At 42.5% G+C, this 22875-nt stretch overlaps 1 protein-coding gene across 1 annotated transcript; it reads right to left on the bottom strand.

Annotated features, from left to right (window-relative positions):
• Window positions 1-525: 525 nt before the first annotated feature.
• LOC121547254 (inhibitor of nuclear factor kappa-B kinase subunit alpha) lies at window positions 526-20347 on the bottom strand. The gene is made up of 22 exons (XM_041858423.2): window positions 19931-20347; window positions 19639-19745; window positions 18329-18423; window positions 18069-18186; window positions 17738-17807; window positions 17558-17646; window positions 17296-17385; window positions 17039-17163; window positions 16804-16911; window positions 14820-14955; window positions 14357-14551; window positions 14097-14199; window positions 13751-13874; window positions 13361-13512; window positions 13087-13148; window positions 12817-12926; window positions 12478-12527; window positions 12207-12312; window positions 5252-5399; window positions 3681-3817; window positions 3470-3569; window positions 526-2157 (listed from the first exon to the last, which is right to left on the bottom strand). The coding sequence occupies exons 2-22, from the start codon at window positions 19741-19743 to the stop codon at window positions 2092-2094; spliced, it is 2289 nt and encodes a 762-aa protein (XP_041714357.1). The 5' UTR covers window positions 19744-19745; window positions 19931-20347; the 3' UTR covers window positions 526-2091.
• Between the last annotated feature and the right edge of the window lie 2528 nt (window positions 20348-22875).

Genomic DNA, 22875 nt, shown 5'->3' with positions numbered 1-22875 from the left:
GTGGAAAAAGTGCAAGAAGACCAGCATATCCTTTGGACAGTGAGTCATGTATTGAATCAGTGACTGACTCTTAGTATGAAGGGAAAGAACAGATTTTAAACTTCCTTCATGTTAATCTCAGTGGACAGAAATCACCAGTTTGATATTAAATTCCTGAAGAAAAAAAAAAACTAGGCCTAACTGATTGCAACCGCATATTTAAATCAGAATAATTATATAATCTGTTTGCCAAGTATATGTTACAAAGGTTTCCCTGAACACAAGCAACATGTAAACCAAAGACACAGCTTGTGTTTGCGGACAGGTTTCTTCTTTACACACATTCCTCAGGCTCCAGCAAGCATATTAAAATCCACCTTTGGAATTTGGTAAAGCAGAAATATGGACATAGTAACCACCACTGTCAGAAATAGGGAGTACCACAAACACAGTGAAGTAGGGCTACATTTTCTCAACCCACAGCAGTCAGTGGACAATATAGTTTAGTAGCTTCTTCAGAAGCTAAGTAAGGAATACAAATTCATGCCAAAGTGATTTTTTATTGTAATACCAATACGTTTTTTATCTATACAATACAATTACTATAAAGTAAACATTCATAGACAGGTTAAAACCACCAGATGGAGCCAAACCTTGAAGAAAACTGACATTGCATGTCATTTAACTACATAAATACAACTTATAGATTTAACATCTTTCTGGAGCAAAGCATCCGCTTTATCTTTGTTACAGTCAACACTTAAGTTACACCTCTAGGGTTGTAACTACAGTACATTCAATAATTTACCATGTCCCGCCATTTGTTTACATACATTGAGCATCCAGTGAAAAGAATGCACACTAAAAAAATGACAGTGCACCTGACAAACTGAATTGAACTCTGGTGGCAAGTATTCTATTTTCAGGTTTAAACAGATCAACATTTCCAACATATGGACAAACAGACCAGCATCCTTGGTCACAAAGTAACTGCAGGATTTCCATATGTCCTCCCTTCCATGTAAAGTGTGTATAGTCATGATAGAATACTTTTCTTCAATCAAAATAAGATTCACATATGATCAAAATCCTATCACCTTGATCGATGCTTGAATTGATTTTAAATACAGTTTATACATTTCCTGTCCCATTGGATGATTGAAATGACAGCTGCGTCACTAGAGGAGACTCATAAACAGGATTCTAGAGGGCATCCAGGCCCCCAGATGTCTGACTACTTCCTCTGTACAGAAGGGAACCAGGATACTTGGGAGTGTCAAAGTGCTGTTGCTTGATTGCAATTTCCTTATCCCCCTCCATCTTTTGTGGTTTTCCTTGTGTTGCGTCACATGCCATGAGACATGATGAACAGGCTCAATACAAATGTGCATGCATTTCAAGCTCTTATCAGTCCCATTTCCATAGCCCAAACATTCTGTAGCTATACTCCGTCATTACAAAACTTTGACTCACAATCAGATGGTACAGTTCACCTGATTTAACAGTTTAGATACTTTGATATGATATTAAAAGTTAATTATGGATTTTGATGAATAGTGGTACTTAGATTTGCACAATAATCAGTGAGGCAAAGGAAAAGGTGACATTTGCTTGAAGAGCAAATGACGACTGACGTCTTGTGTTCTGATAATCCGTTTTTTTGTTGATTAAAAACCATGCTACATCATTCACCTTACCCACCAAATAGCTGAGAAAATGGAGAAGAGAACCATTGAGCATGTGTATTTTTTATCAGTCTTAAAAAAACAAAAAAACTTTGGCTCAGGCTAGCCGTTAAAGTGAATGACCAAGTCCACACATCAAAATGTACAACAACATAACCGTGACTCCATTTTGTTAACGACATTCAGTCCTTAGTGTTACTTGGTTTGAGGGCAGGCAGGGATTAGCTGGACGGTGCCTTGTTTGTTGTTGACATCACAGATGGCAGGTGGCACCTTAATTGGGGAGGACGGGCTCATAGCAATGGCTGGAACAGCATGAATGGTATCCAACACATGGTTTCCATGTGTTTGATGCCATTCCATACACTCCATTCCAGCCATTATTATGATCCGTCCTCCCCTCAGCAGTCTCCTGTGGTTGACGTATTCATACATTTCGTTTTTGCAGTTTCGTAGACAACGTTTCATATTTAGTCCAGCTCCAATCTTGGTCCTACAAAGACAAACCAAGAGATTATGACATGAAACCTGACCTGTCACAAACAAAGGGGTAACTGTGGAGTGGCGTTTGAATTGTGGTTTAGATATTAATCTCCGTACCCTCCAGCAAGGCAGCCAACCTCCTATTTACATTTGAGTAATTTAGCAGACGCTCTTATCCAAAGCGACTTAGAGGAATTAGGGTTAAGTGCCTTGCTCAGGAGCACATCGACAGATTTAGCACTTAGTCAGCTCAGGGATTCGAACGAGCGACCTTTCGGTTACTGGCCCAACTTTCTTAACCACTACGCTACCTGCCCAGACTTGTTTTAAATGGATCAGAGTCTAAATGCAAACTCAGTTAGCCTTAAGGAAGTGTCCAAGTACACTTAACAAGGTCAGATAAGCGACATTCTGAAGGCCAAATGAGAGGAAAGAACTCAGACCCTCATCAACCTCCTGACCTGGGATACCTAATCCCATCATGATAGGGAGTCGACCCACATAAGAGAGTGCTGGGTAAATTATGCACACCAGTGGTACCAACTAAAGAAGAAAGAATGTGTTTCAGGTGTGAATCACATATTATAAATGTGTGTGTGTTAAGACTTAAAGGCGGGCTGAACTTTCTGATTTGGCATAGTTTTTCAGCTTGGTCATTAAGAAATGCAGCGGCCATGACTGAAGCAAAACAATTTGTCTTGTGCGGGTAGTTTAATGTGTGTCTCCCCTGTGTGTGTGTTCACACGTGGCAAGTGTTTGTACATTCATTCTGCCAAAACAGTACACAGTCACTCACCCTTCTAGATAACTTGAAACAGTCTACCAGGGCTTCTGTCACAATGTAAATGTGACAATATTTTCATGTTGCACATCTTTTAGTTGTCTCATTAAATGCTTTCAATATTTGTATATTAATTTCTACAATTTATTTGGATTGACGGTTTGAAGTCTTTGAAATATGAAGCTATTGAAATTGTCCCAATATTTTATTCCTTGTGTAATGTACTGATGGTCCCCAACTAGCCCCATAGGGATATCGAATGTCAAACCAAATTGATCTTGAGCATTACTATCGGGTCACGTGCAGCTGCACTGCGATTGATGATTACTTGGTTGCTGCCAGCTGTGGGTAGGATTGAAATAAACCAAACCCAAGGAAAACTGTTAAGATACCCTTCATTATGTGACAGTCTCTCTTTAACACACTGAAGAAAATGTGGTGATGTGCAACAGTGAAATATAAGACACTGCATTGACAGAATACCAGGAAACAGGATTACATTGCAAGTCTAGCTAGCTTTGAGAAAAATGGCCCAACTCACCACTACGCTTTTGGACTGCTCGTCAGCAGCTTCCTGCATTAGGCTGGTCAGCTGACTGAGGTACTTCTGGTTCTCTTGAAGCAGTCGTGGGGCAGCATCACTGGAGGGGGGTGGGGAGGAGAGAGAATAAGTCACATACTGTACGAAGGACATTCTTTTCAGTCCGCTACATAACACATAAACCCCTCCTGTCTGCTGTATAGACCAGTACCTGTCATTGGGTCCAGGTAGGGAGGTGAGAGGGTGAGGGGCGCTGATGGGCTGGGCAGACTGGGCCCACTGGGACACCTGCAGGGGGTTGGACGACTCTGGGCTGGCTGCTATCGAGTTCCTTGTCGAGTTCTGAGCCTGGGAGAAGACAAATGCCATTACTTATATAGAACACATGTTCACATTATGACCTAGCTAAGTGAATTCTAAAGAAAATGTACCCTTTGCTAAGTCAAGGCTAAGGCAGGTAGCTTAGTGGGTAAGAGCGTTGTGCCAGTAACCGCAAGGTCCCTGGTTCTAATCCCAGAGCCGACAAGGTGAAAAATCTGTCGATGTGCCCTTAAGCAAGGCACTTAACCCTAATTGCTCCTGTAAGTCGCTCTGGATAAGAGCGTCTGCTAAATGACTAAACATTTTTTAAAATGTTACTGTTGCAACCTCAGACATTTTCCTGGGAAGCCCAATTCTCCAAACTAGTGGAGAAAGTCCCTCACAATGATCTCAAACTGTGTTTTTAATACACAAATTAAGCACAGACTGTCCCTTGCTAATCAGGAGACCCCCTGGTATGTTGTGGTGGACTGTCATAAGAATTGCTTCACAGGAACATGGTAAAATTAAGTTTTTAGTGTGGCTAGACACTGGATGGTTCTGAATAAACTGTCAGCATGCAGTTAAAGATACTAACCTCTCTTGGAGCTAATTAGTGCCCTCAGATCGTATCATATGATGTCGATAATAGGAGTTCAATTCATAATATAGCTAGCTTAACTAGCTAAAATATATATATAGAAAACAAGTTATTTTAAAGTGGCAATGTAACGTTTTGGTCGACCTGACCAAATTCACATAGAAATGTGAGTTATAGATCTATCATTCTACTTGAAAACAAGGCTAAGAAGCGGTAGATCTGTTCTATGTGCGTTATTTCTATGCTTCACGTTCTTAAGTTTCGTTTATGCGTCTTATTTTCGGTTTTGTACACCAGCTTTAACCAGCTGAAACAATAGTTTTGGTTATGGAAAATATATTTAGCAACGGTTTAGATGGTACAATGATTCTCTATACCATCTTATTTTGTCACATAAATTGAAATTAGGCGAACTATTAGAGTTTTAGCAACGAGGAAATAGGCAGAGCGATTTTCTTTCAATGGAGGCTAGTGCTAGTATAGCTAGTTACCCAGCTAGCAAACAATGGAACAAAAGTTATGGAACAAAAGTATAATTTCAGACTCGGAAGAATACCCCAACGGTCTCTGCATTTTAGGAATCACAGTCGCAAGTACCCCTGGTGCACTGTTAAATTATTTAGCCATTTAAACAATTTTTTGATAAACTCTGTTTTTGCCATTGCCATCATTGGCTTCCATGCATTTAAAACTATTCGAGGCTGGTCGGACACGATCAAGATTAGCTTGTGTCCAACCAACGATTGGTTGCCCATAAATCTGGGGCGTGGCATAGCAAAGGGTCAATTGCACATTACTTAAAATAACCCAAGTTATTTGACTTCATGATCTTATGACTAACATTACTGAAGTTCTATAGATAAAACCTTTCAATCACTCACACAGGCAATCTTCAATAGGTGCCAGAACTCTCTCTGTCTCTTAATCTGCATCTGCATCACTGTGTTGTCGGCATCCTTGATGTTCTCCAGTGTCTTCTCGATGCGCGGGAACAGGTCAATGATCTTCTGCTTGCTCAATAAGATCTTACTGCATGGGGGAACAGAAGGTAAACAGTGTTTTCCACTTAAATTAAATAGGCTACTTTTCAATTCGCTAGTCAGAAAAGTCTGCCGAGCCCTCTCCCGCTAGAATTAATGATATGCTTCTTGTAGCGATCTTTCGATAGGTCAGGCACCTGTCAGTCACAAAGTGAGCGATGATAGTGAAACACTGCTGGTTTGACGGTCTGCTGTCTGTCCCGCCTCTCGGTACCTGGGTGTATGCGTTGAGTGTGCCGTGGTTGCAGTCGAGGGAGAGAGCATGAATTTGCACATCCCATATAATGTGAGTGAATTTGCACTTCCCATATAATGTGGTAACAATGAGTGGAAATCCACTTAGCCTACTGTTTTCTGGCATATTCATTTATTTTCTTTTGCGTGCAGGGTCCGACATTAACGATGGCCCGGGGCCAATAGAAACATGTTAGGACAGTAACGTTTCAGCGCATTTTGGCATTCCAGTTCAACATTTACCTGCTCTGTCGCTACCATTGAAGACACACAGAAAACGCACACAAAGCTCTCCCCTCGCCCTCCATTTGGCAAATCTGACCATAACTCTGTCCTCCTGATTCCTGCTTACAAGCAAAAACTCAAAACAGGAAGTACCAGTGACACGCTCAACGCGGAAGTGGTCCGATGAAGCGGATGCTAAGCTACAGGACTGTTTCACTAGCACAGACTGGAATATGTTCAGCGATTCATCCGATAACATTGAGGAGTACCAACTCAGTCACCAGCTTCATTAATAAGTGCATCGACCATGTCGTCCCCACAGTGACCCTACGTACATATCCCAACCAGAAGCCATGATTTACAGGCAACATCTGCACTGAGCTAAAGGCTGGAGCTGCCGCTTTAAGGAGCGGGACACTAATCCGGACGCTTATAAGAAATCCCCCTATGATCTCCGACGAGCCATCAAACAGTCAAAACAGGACCAAAATGGAATCCTACTACGCCGGCTCTGATGCTTGTCGGATGTGGTAGGGCTTGCAAACTATCACGGATTACAAAAGGGAAACCCAGCCGTGAGCTGCCCAGTGACACAAGCCTACCTGACGAGCTAAATTCCTTCTATGCTTGCTTTGAGGCAAGCAACAGTGAACCATGCATGTGAGCACCAACTGTTCCGGACGACTGTGTCATCTCGCTCTCCATAGACGATGAGTAAGAGCTTTAAACAGGTTAACATTCACAAGGCGTATTACCAGGCAGAGTATGTGAGCGGAGTGGAGCGGTCGGAAATCCCGCTCATCGGGACTCTACGTCCTTTCCAACCGCTCCACTAAAAACCGTTCCTTGCTCACAGGGGAAAAAAACCTGCAGCTCCAAATTCGCTCCATTCTTTAAAAATCATAATTTAACCAACACCCATCTATTTTTGTGACTACCTTGACCTACCATTTGGTTTAGAAGTATTGAAACCAAACTATATGATTTGAATGAAAAGTATTTTAATAAACATGAAAAGGTGACTGTAAGAAGCGCTCATCATTTCAAATAGGCTACATGTCATATTAAACAGCATATAAACACTAAATAGGTCAGGACCCAGAGAGGGAGCCTAAGAAGGAACGAAAATGAATTATTTAGGCTATATTATTTCAAGGCTATAGCCTACAAATAAATACATTGTGATGCATTTGAGAGTGCGACACTCTAGGCTGGCAGGGACATTAAGCGCTCAGCATTTAAACAACATTTTGTTGTATTAAATCATTAGTGTCTAAATTGCGCATATTAGGTTTTGACTTACTTAGAATTAAATACAATTAAACAAAAAAAAATTCCTTGTTAGGCTCAGTGCCTTCAAATTCATTTTTAGAAACACGAGTTTGGACAGAGTCTGTGGCTTCAGGCTCATGCGATGGTGCCTGGGGAGCAGGCCAGCAGCGGAGAAACCGAATACTCCTTCAAAGAGGTAATATACCAGGCCTATTGGGCCAAAATCATTGGTGGCCTATTGCATAGATAACAGAACGAAAATGAACAAAACTTTTAAGAGATCTGATTTTTAGTCTATAAATACTTTGCTACAATGGCACACTTAGCTAGCTACCCACCTCTTTCCTTTCTGTTAGCATGTGCATGTAGTAAGTACACCATCATGCGTTCGGGATACGTGTATTTTCAGATTCCACAATGATTTCCTTAGTTGTGAACACTACATCACCACACTCCCTTTCTTGCTCTTGGTCCTCCTCATCTTTGTAAGTCACCTTGATTTTGCACCTGTGTGTTTTATCAGTTTCTTTATGAAAATATTTTGCAAACTCCATGACAGTAGCTAAAGCAAAGGGCTATAGCAGAACACAAGTAGACTGCAAATGCATGCTGGGCCGGGCATGCCCTGAGCTCATGACGTGAGCACTACTTGGAGCGCTACTGAAGCGAAATTGGAGAGTGCAAGAAGGTCGATGCTCCAGCCTTTGGGAAACTTGCTCTGCTCTCCAATAAAATGTGGCACGATCCTCGCTCCGCTCACATACTCTGTTACCAGGACGTGTACTCAGAGCATTCGCTGACCAGCTGGCAAGTGCATTTTAAAACTTTACCCTGACACAGTCTGTAATACCTACATGTTTCATACAGACCACCATAGCCCCTGTGCCCAAGAATACAAAGGTCACCTGTCTAAATGACTATTGCCCGTAGCACTCACATCTGTAGCCATGAAATTCTTTGAAAGTCTGATCATGCTCACATCAACACATTATCCCAGACACCCTCGACCCACTCCAAGGGGTGCATGCTTAGTCCCCTCCTTTAATCCCTGTTCACGCACGACTCCAACACCATCCTTAAAGTTTGTTGACGATAGACGGCAGTTGGCCTGATCACCAATGACGAGACAGACTATAGGGAGGAGGTCAGTGACCTGGCAGTTTGGTGCAAGGACAACATTCTCTCCCTCAATGTCAGCAAAACAAAGGAGCTGATAGTGGATTACAGGAAACGGAGGACCGAGCACGCCCCCATCCACATCGACGGGGCTGTAGTGGAGCAGTCGAGAGCTTCAAGTTCCTCGGTGTCCACATCATTAAGGAATTATCATGGTCCACACACACAACAGTCGTGAAGAAGGCACGACAACGCCTCTTCCCTCTCAGGTAGCTGAAAAGATTTGGCATGGGCCCGCAGATCCTTATAAAGTCACACAGCTGCACCATTGAAAGCATCTTGACTGGCTGCATCACTACTTCGTATGGCAACTGCTTGGCATTCGACCACAAGGCGCTACAGAGGATAGTGCATACGGCACAGTACATCACTGGGGCCGAGCTACCTGCCATCCATACGTAAAAATGTATGCACACATGACTGTAAGTCGCTTTGGATAAAAGCGTCTGCTAAATGGCATATTATTATTATATTATTATTTATTATCCAGGACCTCTATACTAGGCAGTGTCAGAGGAAGGCCCTAAAACTTGTCAAAGACACCAGCCAGCCAAGTCATAGACTGTTCTCTCTGCTACCGCATGGCAAGCGGTACCGATGCACCAAGTCCGGAACCAACAGGACCCTGAACAGCTTCTACCCCAAGCCATAAGACTGCTAAATAGTTAGTTAAATAGTTAACCAAATACCTACCAGGACTATCTGCATTGAACCTTTTTGCACTAACTCTTGACTCATCAGATACGCTGCTGCTACTACTGTCTATTATCTATCATGTTGCCTAGTCACTTTATCCCTACCTATATGTACATACTGTATCTACCTCAATTACCTTGTAACTCTGCACATCGACTCGGTACCCTGTGTATATAGCCATGTTATCGTTATTCATTGTGTATTTATTCCTCGTGTTATTATTTTTCAATTATATCTCTGCATTGTTGGGAAAGGCCCGTAAGTAAGCATATTTCACTGTTAGTCTACACCGGTTGTTCATGAAGCATGTGACAAATAAAAATAGATTTGAAGACTACAATGTCATGCTATTTGTACGCTGAACAAAAATATAAAACAGAGTTTTACTGAGTTACAGTTTATATAAGGAAATCAGTCAATTGAAATAAATTCATTAGGCCCTAATCTATGGATTTCACATGACTGGGAATACAGATATGCATCGGTTGGTCACAGATAGCTTAAAATAAAGTTAGGGGCGTGGATCAGAAAACCAGTCAGTATCTGGTGTGGCCACCATTTACCTCATGCAGCACGACATCTCCTTCGCATAGAGTTGATCAGGCTATTGATTGTGGTCTGTGGAATGTTGTCCCACTCCTTCAATGGCTGTGCAAAGTTGCTGGATATTGGTGTGGTGTGAACTGGAATACGCTTTCGTACATGTCGATCCAGAGCATCCCAAACATGCTTAATGGGTGATATGTCTGGTGTGTATGCAGGACATGGAAGAACTGGGACATTTTCAGCATCCAGAAATTGTGTACAGATCCTTAAATCCTTGTGACATAGGGGCGTGCATTATCATGCTAAAACATGAGGTGATGGCGGCGAATGAATGGCACGACAATGGGCCTCAGGATCTCGTCACGGTATCTTTGTGCATTCAAACTGCCATCGATAAAATGCAATCGTGTTCGTTGTTCGTAGCTTGCCTGCCAATACCATAACCCCACCGCCACCATGGGGTACTCTGTTCACAACGTTGACATCAGCAAACCGCTCACCCACACGTCGCCATACACAGTCTGCCACCTGCCCGGTAAAGTTGAAACTGGGACTCATCCGTGAAGAGCACACTTCTCCAGCGTACCAGTGGCCATTTGCACCCTGAAGTTGGTTACGATGCCGAACTGCAGTCAGGTCAAGACCCTGGTGAGGACGACGAGCACGCAGATGAGCTTCCCTGAGACGGTTTCTGACAGTGTGTACAGAAATTCTTCAGTTGTGCAAATCCACAGTTTCATCAGCTGGTTTCAGATGATCCCGCAGGTGAAGAAGCCGGATGTGGAGGTCCTGGGCTGGCGTGGCTACACGTGGTCTGTGGTTGTGAGGCTGGTTGGACGTACTGCCAAATTCTCTAAAACGACATTGGAGGCGGCTTAAGCCAGAGAAATTAACATTAAAATTATCTGGCAACAGCTCTGGTGGACATTCCTGCAGTCAGCATGCCAATTGCACACTCCCCCAAAACTTGAGACATCTGTGGCATTGTGTTGTATGACAAAACGGCACATTTTAGAGTGGCCTTTTATTGTCCCCAGCCCAAGGTGCACCTGTGTAATGACCATGCTGTTTAATCAGCTTCTTGACATGCCACACCTGGATTATCTTGGCAAAAGAGAAATGCTCACTAACAGGGATGTAAAACAAATTCTGGTGCATATGGAACATTTCTGGGATATTTGAAACATGGCACCAACACTTTACATGTTGTGTTTATATTTGACGACTCACACCAACTTCTTCTGCTGCTGCTCTGTCATTCGCTACATATTTTAGTCAGAGTGCCATCATTGAAGTCGTTTGTGGTGACGAGGGGCGTTGTACAAAACAAAGACGTCAACGATTGGATCGTCTACAACCAGAGTATCAAAGCCATTTTCAAACCACCGCTTTATCCATGTGTGGCTCAACCCATCGGTTTCTGGACCAATCAGACAGCCCCGAATGTGTTCTGGCTCAACCCATCGGTTTCTGGACCAATCAGACAGCCCTGAATGTGTTCGCATTCAGTGAAGGGTAGGGAGATACTCAGATCCAGACTCATTGCGGAGAGAAACTAACATATATGGGCGTGGCGAAGCGTTTGGCTGGAGCAACGAGTTTGGCTAGCCAGGCAACCCGCGAGTCAACTTCAAGCAGTACATGAGTTGCCTTCACACCGCACACGCGAGCTGTCTTGAGCAAAAAGAAACACCCATCAATCTACTCGCTGAGCTTATTTATTTATTTTAGGGAAAGTGATTTACAAAAGTAAACCTTAAAAATAGTGAACATACTAGCAATATGCTGGCTACTGTTGATAGTCTGCAAAAAGAAAGTAACAAAAAGACACCTAGCATTCGTCTTGGCCAGCCTACTGTAGCCATGTCAATATCTCTTTTGGAATGTTTGTCAGAGGCAGCGGCCCATTTTCATATCTTCTCAAAATGACATACTGTACTTTAGAAACAAATGTATGCAATTAATACAATGCAATTCTAAAGAAGAGTAATGACTGGCATTACTAAATTATATTACCCAGCTTTTTAATCCATAATAACCAAATGTAGCCTATTAATAGCTGAATATAGAGAGAAAGCATGCCATCCTATAGGTCCTGCATGACCCCAAGCTAATTTCCTGCAATGCTACACATTTTGCCATAGGCAGAGAGGAGACCTTGCAGTTTTAGAGATTACTTTACAGTGCATTTATGTTCAAAAACAACATTTTGGGGGAATACAAGTAGTACTGTGGATACCAATATCCCTGTGAGCCTCCCAGGACCATGTTGCCCAGGGTTAAGAACATACTGTAGATGAATATTACATAGTATTGCATTACACCCTCAACTTATTTTAGAAATCCCTTGGCCAAAATTGGTTTAATCTGTTAGCAATATTCATGAAAAAAAAAAATATATATTTATTTTTAGATCTGGCCGCGTACCCCCTGCTGGACCTTCTGCCGTGGACCCCAGTTTGGGAACCTCTGCAGTAAGGCACATTGTTGCAGAACGTTTAGAATGAGAGAAAAATATATTGCATAGAACAGACGCATGCCTCTCTAACAGAGTAAAGAATCAGGTCAGCTTTATTAAGTGCATTTCTATCTGCAACGTTCTGTTGGTGACATGACAGTCCACCGAACAGTCCCAGACCCTGCTTACCCGAGGTGTGTGTAGAGGTCTCTCAGGACCTTGTCCTGGTTCTGGACAGTCTGTATAATGGCTTTAACCATCTCGGAGCTGTCACTGCTCACATCAGGGTCAGGCGCTAAGGGAAGAACAGCACACAGGTGTCAGAAAGTGGTAGTGTTTATACAACTACAGTCGTATGATTACAGATTTTATTCAATATCCAAAAGTACTACTGTGCCTTATTGAAATTTAAAAACAGCTGCAATGCAGTGACTGTATTTATTGGACAAAAGTGGCTTACTTCTGCATTTCATTTTTTGTTGTTTGTAGAGTTCAATCGCCTTCTCCTCCCTGAAATCAATGAATAAACGATACATTCTCTTAGAACATTCATTTAAATCTTGTTTGAGGCTTTCAGAATGATACTCTTCTTAAAAGTGCATTTGAGTACTCTAGGTGTATATGACTGGCAATGCAAATGAAAAACAACATCAGGTCAGCTACTAGCCAAATCAGAAGCCAAACATTTCAATGAGGCTCCATCTACTTCCACAACTTCCTGGCACTTCCTAGACCCTTGATGTGTTTAATTCAGTAGAGACAGACAGCCTGTCATTCCTGCCTAGTGTAGAACACTCACAGCTGCTCCATGACGTCTCCTTGGCGACGAGCGTAGGGACTCCTTTGCAGCTCCACGATCTCCGAGTGTAACGACATGATTTCCTCGTCCAGGTGGCTCACCTCTGCCACCTAGTGGACATAACATATGAGTAGGTAGGGATACCCCGATGATTAGGATTGGTGGGGTAATCTGATCCAAGATTTGTGGTTAACTTCTACTTCACGCCATTTGATGCACCTGTAATGCATGCAACAAGGTTCCTAGATGTGTCCCCATCCCAGCCAGTACCTGTGCATACGCAGCCGCCTTCTCCTCATTCTCCTGCCACGCTTTCAGCATCTTCTCTGAGGCTGTGGGAGAGAAACAACCAAATCTCCTGAAAATAACCAACACTATCTTTTCATAATACAAAAGCATGGTTGATTCTAAAATGGCACTATTCCCTACTTTGCGCCCTGGTTAAAAGCAGTGCTCTATATAAAGGAATAGGGTACCATTTCAGCTGAAGGCCATGTGGGTGACTATTCCTGGCACTACCAATCATAAGCCAGCCAACACTCACAGATCCCATAGTGCATCTGGTCGCTGTACTTCTCCAAGTCGTACTGGATGCTGCTCTTGAAGAAGTCCAGCTTGGCCTTCAGCTGCTGGGAGAAGGCAAACATGCCGTTCTTGCACCGGGTCAGGTTGGTGTTGTAGCGCAGGAGGCTCAGCCTGGACAAACACACAGAATATAATGACTCTGTCTGTTAAAAAACTAAAAATGTACATCAAGATAACAAGACCACACACGCCATAGATGAAAAAGCAAAGAGCTGATTCTTCCAAAGCAAGTCTGGAAACTTCTTTCAGCCATTCCAGTTTGAGACATTACCACATTCAAAAGAAAGAATCTTGCTTCCTTTTACTTCACTTCAGATGATTTGGTGTCTAGTAAAGCAGGCTTACTCACATGGCAGCCCTCTGGCCCTGGAACAGTCTGCTGTAGTCGTCCTTCAGTCCACAGATGTAGCTCACCGCCTCGCCCCACACCTTCTTCAGCACCACCAGGGGCAGCTGGGACTTAGCCTCCCGCACTGGGAAAAAGGACGACAATCTCCTACATAAGGCTTGGTACATATGATGGAAGAACATATGACTGAAGACATCTTTGAACCAAACCATGGAAGGAGCACGAGTTTAACTGAATGCTCAATTCTGTTTTTGCCATCCAAGAATAAAAACACCCTACCGCTATTTAATTGCATGAGCCATGTATTTCCATCTAAATATCAGCAGGCAGAGAAGGCAGTACTCACCAATAGTGTTGACTTTATCAGGCAGCTGTCTAGCACTGAAGGGACCAGAGTACTTGGTGAGGCTCTTGTCAAACAAATAGATGATGTAACTGTCCCAGCCTCGCTGCACAACACACAAAAAAACAAGCACTTTACACAGGGATCAATTGCTAAAGATGTTCATGCTAAACAGGCGAGTAAGATTTCCAGTGTGTTGTATCAAAACTACATTCTAACAAATTACAACACACGAAGTAGCAAAGTGGAACCAAAGTCTTTACCACCCCGTCGAGGACACACTGGGCTGCAGGCTTCCTGGGGTCCAGCGACACCCCCGTCTCCTGCAGCAGCTCCTGGTTGACCAACTCAATCTTGGTCTCCGTCTCGATGCGGCGCTGCAGGCTATGGAGGCTCTCATCTGGGGCCAGCTGGAAGGAGTGGACCTGGGCCGTGGTCATGTTCAGGATGTGGACAACCTGCCAATGGGAGAAATTATATGTGTAAAATAAAGGAAGCCGATTGGCTAGCAGACTGAGTCAATCCAAAATATCAAGCACTAACAGGCAAACTTAACATTTTGCTTAAAAAGTATGTTATGTGCACATTGACACACTATGGGGAAATTAAGCGTTCATTGAATCTTGTCCATGAGACAATCAAATAAAAGAGCCCAGCCTTGACAGAGAAACTTGAAAAGACTATTGTTAGCTCAAGAGATACAGTATGATACGTTACAGTACTAACCTTCATGCATAATATCTGTTCCAGCACTTCAAAGCACAGGGGTTTCTTGCTGTCAGCGTTGGTCTTGCCTCCCCTCTGGACAGGGTCCCATTTCAGCATTAGCTGCAGCAGCATCTCCATGGGCTCCAGCAGTGTCCTGAATGAGTGTAATGCAAATTAACATCCCCCCGGTGGAGAGGAAACAAATTCAATCTATACAGGTCATGGTCGTTTCCCTCGAGTTACAGTCTTGGTTTTCGACTTATGCTACTCAATGAGGTGAAACGTTCAGAATGTGGCCATAAATTGAGCTGACACGATTCACTGTTCTACTTGACAATCATATTTGTTCTCCACAATATAATTGTTTTTTATCTCAATGTTCTGTTACTTGGTACCCTACTGAACAGTCTGTGGCTAAAAGATAATGAAAACCAGCATTCTCATCCCTCGAGGTCCAGAGCTGGGCACCCCTGCTATACATAGACAGGATAGGACAGCTGGTTACAGTGCCTTCAGAAAGTATTCATACCCTTTGACTTATTCCACATTGTTGTGTTACAGCCTGAATTCAAATTGTGAAAAAAGATCCTCACCCATCTACACACAATACCCCATAATGGCAAAGTGAAAACATGTTTTTAGAAATTGTCGCAAATGTATTGAAAAGGAAATACAGAAATCTAATTTACATAAGCATTCACACCCGAGTCAATACTTTGTAGAAACTTTGGCAGCGATTACAGATTTGAGTCATCTTGGGTATGTATGTATCAGTTTTGCATATCTGGATTTTGGGATTTTCTCCCATTCTTCCTTGCAGATTTTCTCAAGCGCTGTTAAGTTAGATGGGGAGCAGAGGTGAACAGCAATCTTCAAGTCTTTCCATAGATAGATTCATGTCTGGGCTTTGGCTGGGCCACTCAAAGGTTTTCACATTCTTGTTCTGAAGCCATTCTAGCATTGCTTTGGCTGTATGCTTGGGGTCATTGTCCTGTTGAAAAGTAAATCTTCACCCCAGTCTAAGGTCGTTTGCACGCTGGTTCTCATCAAGGATTTGCCTGTATTTGGCTCCATTCATTGTATCCTCTTATCCTTACCAGTCTCCCAGTCCCTGCCGCTGACAAGCATCCCCAAAGTATGATGCTGCCACCACCATGCTTCACTGTAAGGATGGTGTTAGATGGGTGATGAGCTGTACCTGGTTTCAGGCCAAAGAGGTAAAAATAATTATCATCAGACCACAATCTTTTGCCTTATGTTTTCACGTGCCTTTTTGTAAACTCCAGGCATGCGGTCATGTGCCTTTTTCTCAGGAGTAGCTTCTGTCTGGCCACTATCCCATAAGGCCCAGATTGGCGAAGTGCCGTAGAGACTGTTGTCCTTCTGAACGCTGTAGTTCTGAGTGGTCATTGTGTTCTTGGTCACCTCCCTGACCAAGGTCCTTCTTGCCCGGTTCCTCAGTTTGGTCGGACAGCCAGCGTCTGGGTAGAACAATATTTGTTCAATTTCCCAATGATGGAGCTCACTGTTCTCTTGGAACCTTTCAACACTCGAAATGGTTTTATACCCTTCCCCAGATATATGCCTCATCACAATTCTATCTCGGAGCTCAACGACAGTTCCTTGGACTTCATGGTATAGTTTCTGTTCTGACATGCACTATCAACTATGGGACCTTATACTTCACGTGTGTTTATTTCTAAAACATGGCCAAACAATTGAATTGGCCAAAGGTGGACTCCAATCAAGTTGTAGTGACATCTCAAGGATGATCAAAGGAAATTGGATGGACTTGAGCTCAATTTGGAGTGTCATAGAAAATGCTTATGTAAATGTGATTTCTGCATTTCATTTTCAATACATTTCCTTAAATTTCTAAAAACATGTTTTCACTGTCATTATGGGGTATAACAACAAAATGTAGAATAAGTCAAGGGGTATGAATACTTTCTGAAGGCACTGTAATAATGACATTAGAATAGAGTATGTGATGGTGTCTGACCTGCTCAGATTGTTGGGGTATGGTAGATGTGTGGAGAATCTGACTTCCCCATTCAATTCCTCCACAGCCATGATGTCTTTGGGACCTTTGTTCCGCACTTTGCTGGCCCTGAGGAATAACATTGAAAAAGGCATTTAGGATGGTTACCTCCTAGTGCCCATTGGAGGATCACTTAGAATTAAAACTAGCACTTGAAAACCGTGTTAATGTAACTCAAATGCAGAGGGACAACTACCATTGGACAGGCTGAAGATTGTGCAGAAAAGGCCGGATCCCACAACTGCATTCAAATATCATTGTGCCAAAACTCCAGTAGTCCACTGTGACAGTGTAAGGCTTATTCTCAAATAGCTCAGGGGCCTGGGGAAAAGATATGTAAGTATCAATTTGTAAGTCCGGTTTTAATCAATCGTGACTAACAAACAAAGACAATGACGTAGCGTTGAATCAACAGGAATCTAGGAGTGCTTGCAGGATGGATAATATGCTCACCAGGTATTGCAGTGTTCCCACAAATGAGGTGCACAGACTCCCCTGGTCCAAGTCTTTGGCATAGCCCAAGTCTATGATTTTGTGAACCAACTGAACAAGGAAAACATTTAGACATATTAACATTGCAAGATGAACAGTAGTGTTTAAAAATAACAAACAATAGACAATGTCACACCTTAGAACACCAATTGCACAAAAATGTAGACAGTTATAAACAGAGCATGATGACAGTGTGTGTGCTGGCCCATACATATTGGGTTACCTTTCCATTGACATCCTGCAGCACTACGTTTTCTGGTTTAAGGTCTCTGTGTATGATCTTGTTTTCATGCAAATACTGGATGCCTGAACCTGTTATATAAAGACCATTCAGAAATCAGTTCTATGCAGACCCACAATTGATACAATTATAAGCAATACAATGGTATGGTACAGTACATACCAACATCATTGAGCAGGGAAAGTACTTCACTTTCTTTCAGTCCACAGCAATTTTCAGGCTTGCTCAGCATCTGTCAAATTCAACCATAAACACATTGTTGGACAAATGCCTGCTAACATGAAGAATGCTATACTTCAGACCTCATGACAGAACCATTTTTTGTCACTGTGCCCTTCTGTGAGGCATTTAACCCCTAACTGCTCCAGGGGCACTGCAACGTGGCTGACTCCACTCAGGACTGTGTATATGTCAAGGGGGTTTATAGCAAATAAAAAGAGAATTGTCGACTAAGGAAAATGGACAATAAAATATTAATCTTCAGCTGCTCCACCTTTCTGAGGTCTCCCTTGGAGCAGTACTCCATGGCCAGCAGTGGAAGGTCGTTTAAGGCAATGTGCTTCATCTCCTCTGGCACGTCTCTCGCTGTCACTACATTGAGATTATTCAACCTGAATAGACAAGAAAAACGTTGTACTTGATACATACAAGAAGCAAATGCCAATATTTCAATCATTGAAAAAGTAGAAGTCACCCAGTTCAAATGTGTGTGGCATTCAATGATGTACATAGGATAATACGATGAAGACAAACTTTTTCATGATCTGGATCTCTCTGCTCCATCTGTCTTTATTTCTTGCGGTCAACTCCAGGCGACACATTTTCACCGCAATTTTTTCTGATGTGTCCTTAGAAACGAGGAAAAAAACAGTAAAGTCTCATCTATTATCTTGATTGAACCTGTAGAACGGCTGGTCAACTCAACAGATGTGCACTTATGAATTCACAGCGATAAGAATACAAAACAGTAAGGTATTTTTAAGCTACAGGGTGATTCTCTCAAGTGGTGGCCATTTGACCTTTGCCAGAAGATACCGACCTTACCGTTACACTTGTTTACAATGAGCTGCTCCGTGGAGCAGGCGCGAGATATGGGTCGGAAAATGTACATCAATGCAGCGATGGGATGTGCCACTGTACTCCAAATTGTACCTTTATTCACACTGCTCCATCTAGAAGACTTAAATACTGCTAGTTTTCCCGGAAAACTGCCATTTTCATGCTAGCTAGTAGGGCCAGGACGATACCAGTATCGCAATATTTTTTCAATGCCAAACATTTGAACATGAAGCAGACCAAACTCTATTGGTCCTTTAAAAAAGTATATTGTGTGCTTTAGCTTGGAAAATAAATACATTTGACTCTGGCTGACAACATAATTGTGTTTGTTTCCAACATTAAGCCTGTTTTACTAAAGAAGTTAAATCCGCTTGTGTTGTGTTTCCATACCACGATACAAACGAGTATCGCGATACAGTATCGTCCCAGCCCTATTAGCTAGTAGTAGCCACTGCAGCCATTTTGGAATGGCAGTGTTAGCCAATCAGCTCCTTTGTTGTTCAACGTGATGTGCAATTCCATAATGGCTGCTGTGTCTACTGCAAATTAGCATGAGGACAAAAAGGGCAGTTTTTCAGGAAAACTAGCAGTATTCCATCATTCTCGATGAAGCATTGTGGATAAAGGAGCAATTTGGAAAACAGTGGCATATCCCATCCCTGCATTGAGGTGCGTTTTCCGACCCATATCTGACCCCGGCTCCACGGTGTGTTAATGTATCATGATTGCATTCCCACCCCAGTGCAGCTCAGTGTAAACAAGTGTAACAGTAGGGTCGGTATCTTCTGGCAAATCTGACCTGTGATATCTGTCACCCAGTCAAGCTTACTGTTCACATCTAGGAAGTGGTTGACATCCTTTCACCTACATATAAACATATATCCAAGTCCAACACTGATTTGGCAGGATGTTGAGCTACCTTGATTCAAGTCTGGAATCAGGAACAGTTTAGAGTACTAGGGGTTACTTATAAAAATGTTGCTATTAACTAGTTAAATACTTACATGATGTTGATACAGGTAGACATGGGCAAAACTGCCCATGCCCAATCTCTCTTTCAATTCCCAGTTTCCGCAGTTTTGGTTTTGTCTGAAAGGAGGTTTATCCATTGCTGTAACGTCAATAACATGGAAGATTAATGTTATATTTGGCTATGCAAATTGTCAACATTTCTAACTAGCCACATAACGCGGTAAATCAAGCATTTACTAGCTATGTTAGCTTGATAGCTACTGTTTACAGCTAGTGCTAGCTATCGTTCGCTATTTAGCTAAACAACTCTCAAGTTTGCCTTACCTTCGTTAGTGTTGCTAACTAACGTTAGCTATTAATTTAGCTCCCCTGTCAGATGTCCGTACACAAAATGTATCAATGGGCAATATGAAGAGACGTTTAAACTTTACAATCCCTCATATTTGCCTTGCAGGGTTGTACCCGTGACTGATCAACAAAGACGAAAGTAAACATAGTTAGCTAGATAGCACGGTTAGCTCGATGGACAGCCAGCTAACGCTACTGGCTATTCGCTTGAAAATTACGAATGTAGCTGGTTATTAGCGAAATCTTGGTGTAATAATCTAATCTAAACGAATTATTACGTAACATTGATATTTCATAAAAGAGTCAGCGGCCGTTTTTTCAGAAAAATGAAGATGATCTTCTTGTGTCCGACCACTGCACCTTCACAGGATTGTGTACTTTCCTAGATGTGACGTCGCCCAAAAACCCGGCTGCTTTTCTGAAGTGAAAAAAATTAGAGGGTCATAAAGAGGCGTCATGCCATAGGGGGCACAAGGGCACGTTCCCACTCATATTTTTGTAAAAAACAAACAAATCAGATGTTAAAATCATTATTAAGCCCACGTTTTATCATAAATATTTATTTAAAAAAAGTACTGTCAGTTGTATTTTGTCAGTTGTATTTCTCCCATGTGCTGTAAGTGGTCCCTTACCTTAACCCAGTGGTGACATGTCATTCAGGGCAGGTGGGACCTGTTTTGAGCACCATCTGTTTAGCAAAAAAATTATATACAATACCAGTCAAACGTTTGGACACACCTACTCATACAAGTTTTTTTAAAGTTTTTTTCAAAATGAAATAACACATATGGAATCCTGTAGTTACCAAAAAAGTGTCAAACACTCAGCGGTCCAACTCATGCCAAACTATCTCTCAGACTGGCCAATAAAAAGCAAAGATTAAGATGGGCAGTCTGAGATATGGCTTTTTCTTTGCAACTCTGCCTAGAAAGTCAGCATCCCGGAGTCGCCTCTTCACTGTTGACGTTGAGACTGGTGTTTTGCGGGTACTATTTAATGAAGCTGCCAGTTGAGGACCTGTGAGGCGTCTGTTTCTCAAACTAGACACTCTAATGTATTTGTCCTCTTGCTCAGTTGTGTACCGGGGTCTCCCACGCCTCTTTCTATTCTGGTTAGAGCCAGTTTGCGCTGTTCTGTGAAGGGAGTAGTACACAGCGTTGTACGAGATCTTCAGTTTCTTGGCAATTTCTCACATGGAATAGCCTTAATTTCTCAGAACAAGAATAGACTGATGAGTTTCAGAAGAAAGTTATTTGTTTCTGGCCATTTTGAGCCTGTAATCAAACCCACAATTGCTGATGCACCAGATACTCAACTAGTCTCAAGAAGGCCAATTTTATTGCTTCTTTAATCAGAACAACAGTTTTCAGCTGTGCTAACATAATTGCAAAAGGGTTTTCTTATGATGAATTAGCCTTTTAAAATGATAAACTTGGATTAGTAAACACAACGTGCCATTGGAACACAGGACTGATGGTTGCTGATAATGGGCCTCTGTATGCCTATGTAGATACAGTGGGGAAAAAAAGTATTTAGTCAGCCACCAGTTGTGCAAGTTCTCCCACTTAAAAAGATGAGAGAGGCCTGTAATTTTCATCATAGGTACACGTCAACTATGACAGACAAATTGAGAAAAAAAATCCAGAAAATCACATTTTAGGATTTTTAATGAATTTATTTGCAAATTATGGTGGAAAATAAGTATTTGGTCACCTACAAACAAGCAAGATTTCTGGATCTCACAGACCTGTAACTTCTTCTTTAAGAGGCTCCTCTGTCCTCCACTCGTTACCTGTATTAATGGCACCTGTTTGAACTTGTTATCAGTATAAAAGACACCTGTCCACAACCTCAAACAGTCACACTCCAAACTCCACTATGGCCAAGACCAAAGAGCTGTCAAAGGACACCAGAAACAAAATTGTAGACCTGCACCAGGCTGGGAAGACTGAATCTGCAATAGGTAAGCAGCTTGGTTTGAAGAAGTCAACTGTGGGAGCAATTATTAGGAAATGGAAGACATACAAGACCACTGATAATCTCCCTCGATCTGGGGCTCCACGCAAGATCTCACCCCGTGGGGTCAAAATGATCACAAGAACGGTGAGCAAAAATCCCAGAACCACACGGGGGGACCTAGTGAATGACCTGCAGAGAGCTGGGACCAAAGTAACAAAGCCTACCATCAGTAACACACTACGCCGCCAGGGACTCAAATCCTGCAGTGCCAGACGTGTCCCCCTGCTTAAGCCAGTACATGTCCAGGCCCGTCTGAAGTTTGCTAGAGTGCATTTGGATGATCCAGAAGAGGATTGGGAGAATGTCATATGGTCAGATGAAACCAAAATAGAACTTTTTGGTAAAAACTCAACTCGTCGTGTTTGGAGGACAAAGAATGCTGAGTTGCATCCAAAGAACACCATACCTACTGTGAAGCATGGGGGTGGAAACATCATGCTTTGGGGCTGTTTTTCTGCAAAGGGACCAGGGACGACTGATCCGTGTAAAGGAAAGAATGAATAGGGCCATGTATTGTGAGATTTTGAGTGAAAACCTCCTTCCATCAGCAAGGGCATTGAAGATGAAACGTGGCTGGGTCTTTCAGCATGACAATGATCCCAAACACACCGCCCGGGCAACGAAAGAGTGGCTTCGTAAGAAGCATTTCAAGGTCCTGGAGTGGCCTAGCCAGTCTCCAGATCTCAACCCCATAGAAAATCTTTGGAGGGAGTTGAAAGTCTGTGTTGCCCAGCGACAGCCCCAAAACATCACTGTTCTAGAGGAGATCTGCATGGAGGAATGGGCCAAAATACCAGCAACAGTGTGTGAAAACCTTGTGAAGACTTACAGAAATGTTTGACCTGTGTCATTGCCAACAAAGGGTATATAACAAAGTATTGAGAAACTTTTGTTATTGACCA

The sequence above is a fragment of the Coregonus clupeaformis genome, chromosome 31 (assembly GCF_020615455.1).
Source record: "Coregonus clupeaformis isolate EN_2021a chromosome 31, ASM2061545v1, whole genome shotgun sequence".
Taxonomy (NCBI): domain Eukaryota; kingdom Metazoa; phylum Chordata; class Actinopteri; order Salmoniformes; family Salmonidae; genus Coregonus; species Coregonus clupeaformis.
This window is presented reverse-complemented; position numbering and strand designations above follow the sequence as displayed.

Bases quoted from the DNA above. Each gene is read 5' to 3' on its own strand.
- LOC121547254 (XM_041858423.2), bottom strand. From the start codon at position 19,743: ATGGATAAACCTCCTTTCAGACAAAACCAAAACTGCGGAAACTGGGAA. The intron at 17,386-17,557 runs GTAACCCAATAT...TTCCTTGTTCAG, and splicing joins TGCAGGATGTCAATGGAAAG to TTGGTTCACAAAATCATAGA. The intron at 13,513-13,750 runs GTGAGTAAGCCT...GTGTTTGTCCAG, and splicing joins CAGGGCCAGAGGGCTGCCAT to GCTGAGCCTCCTGCGCTACA.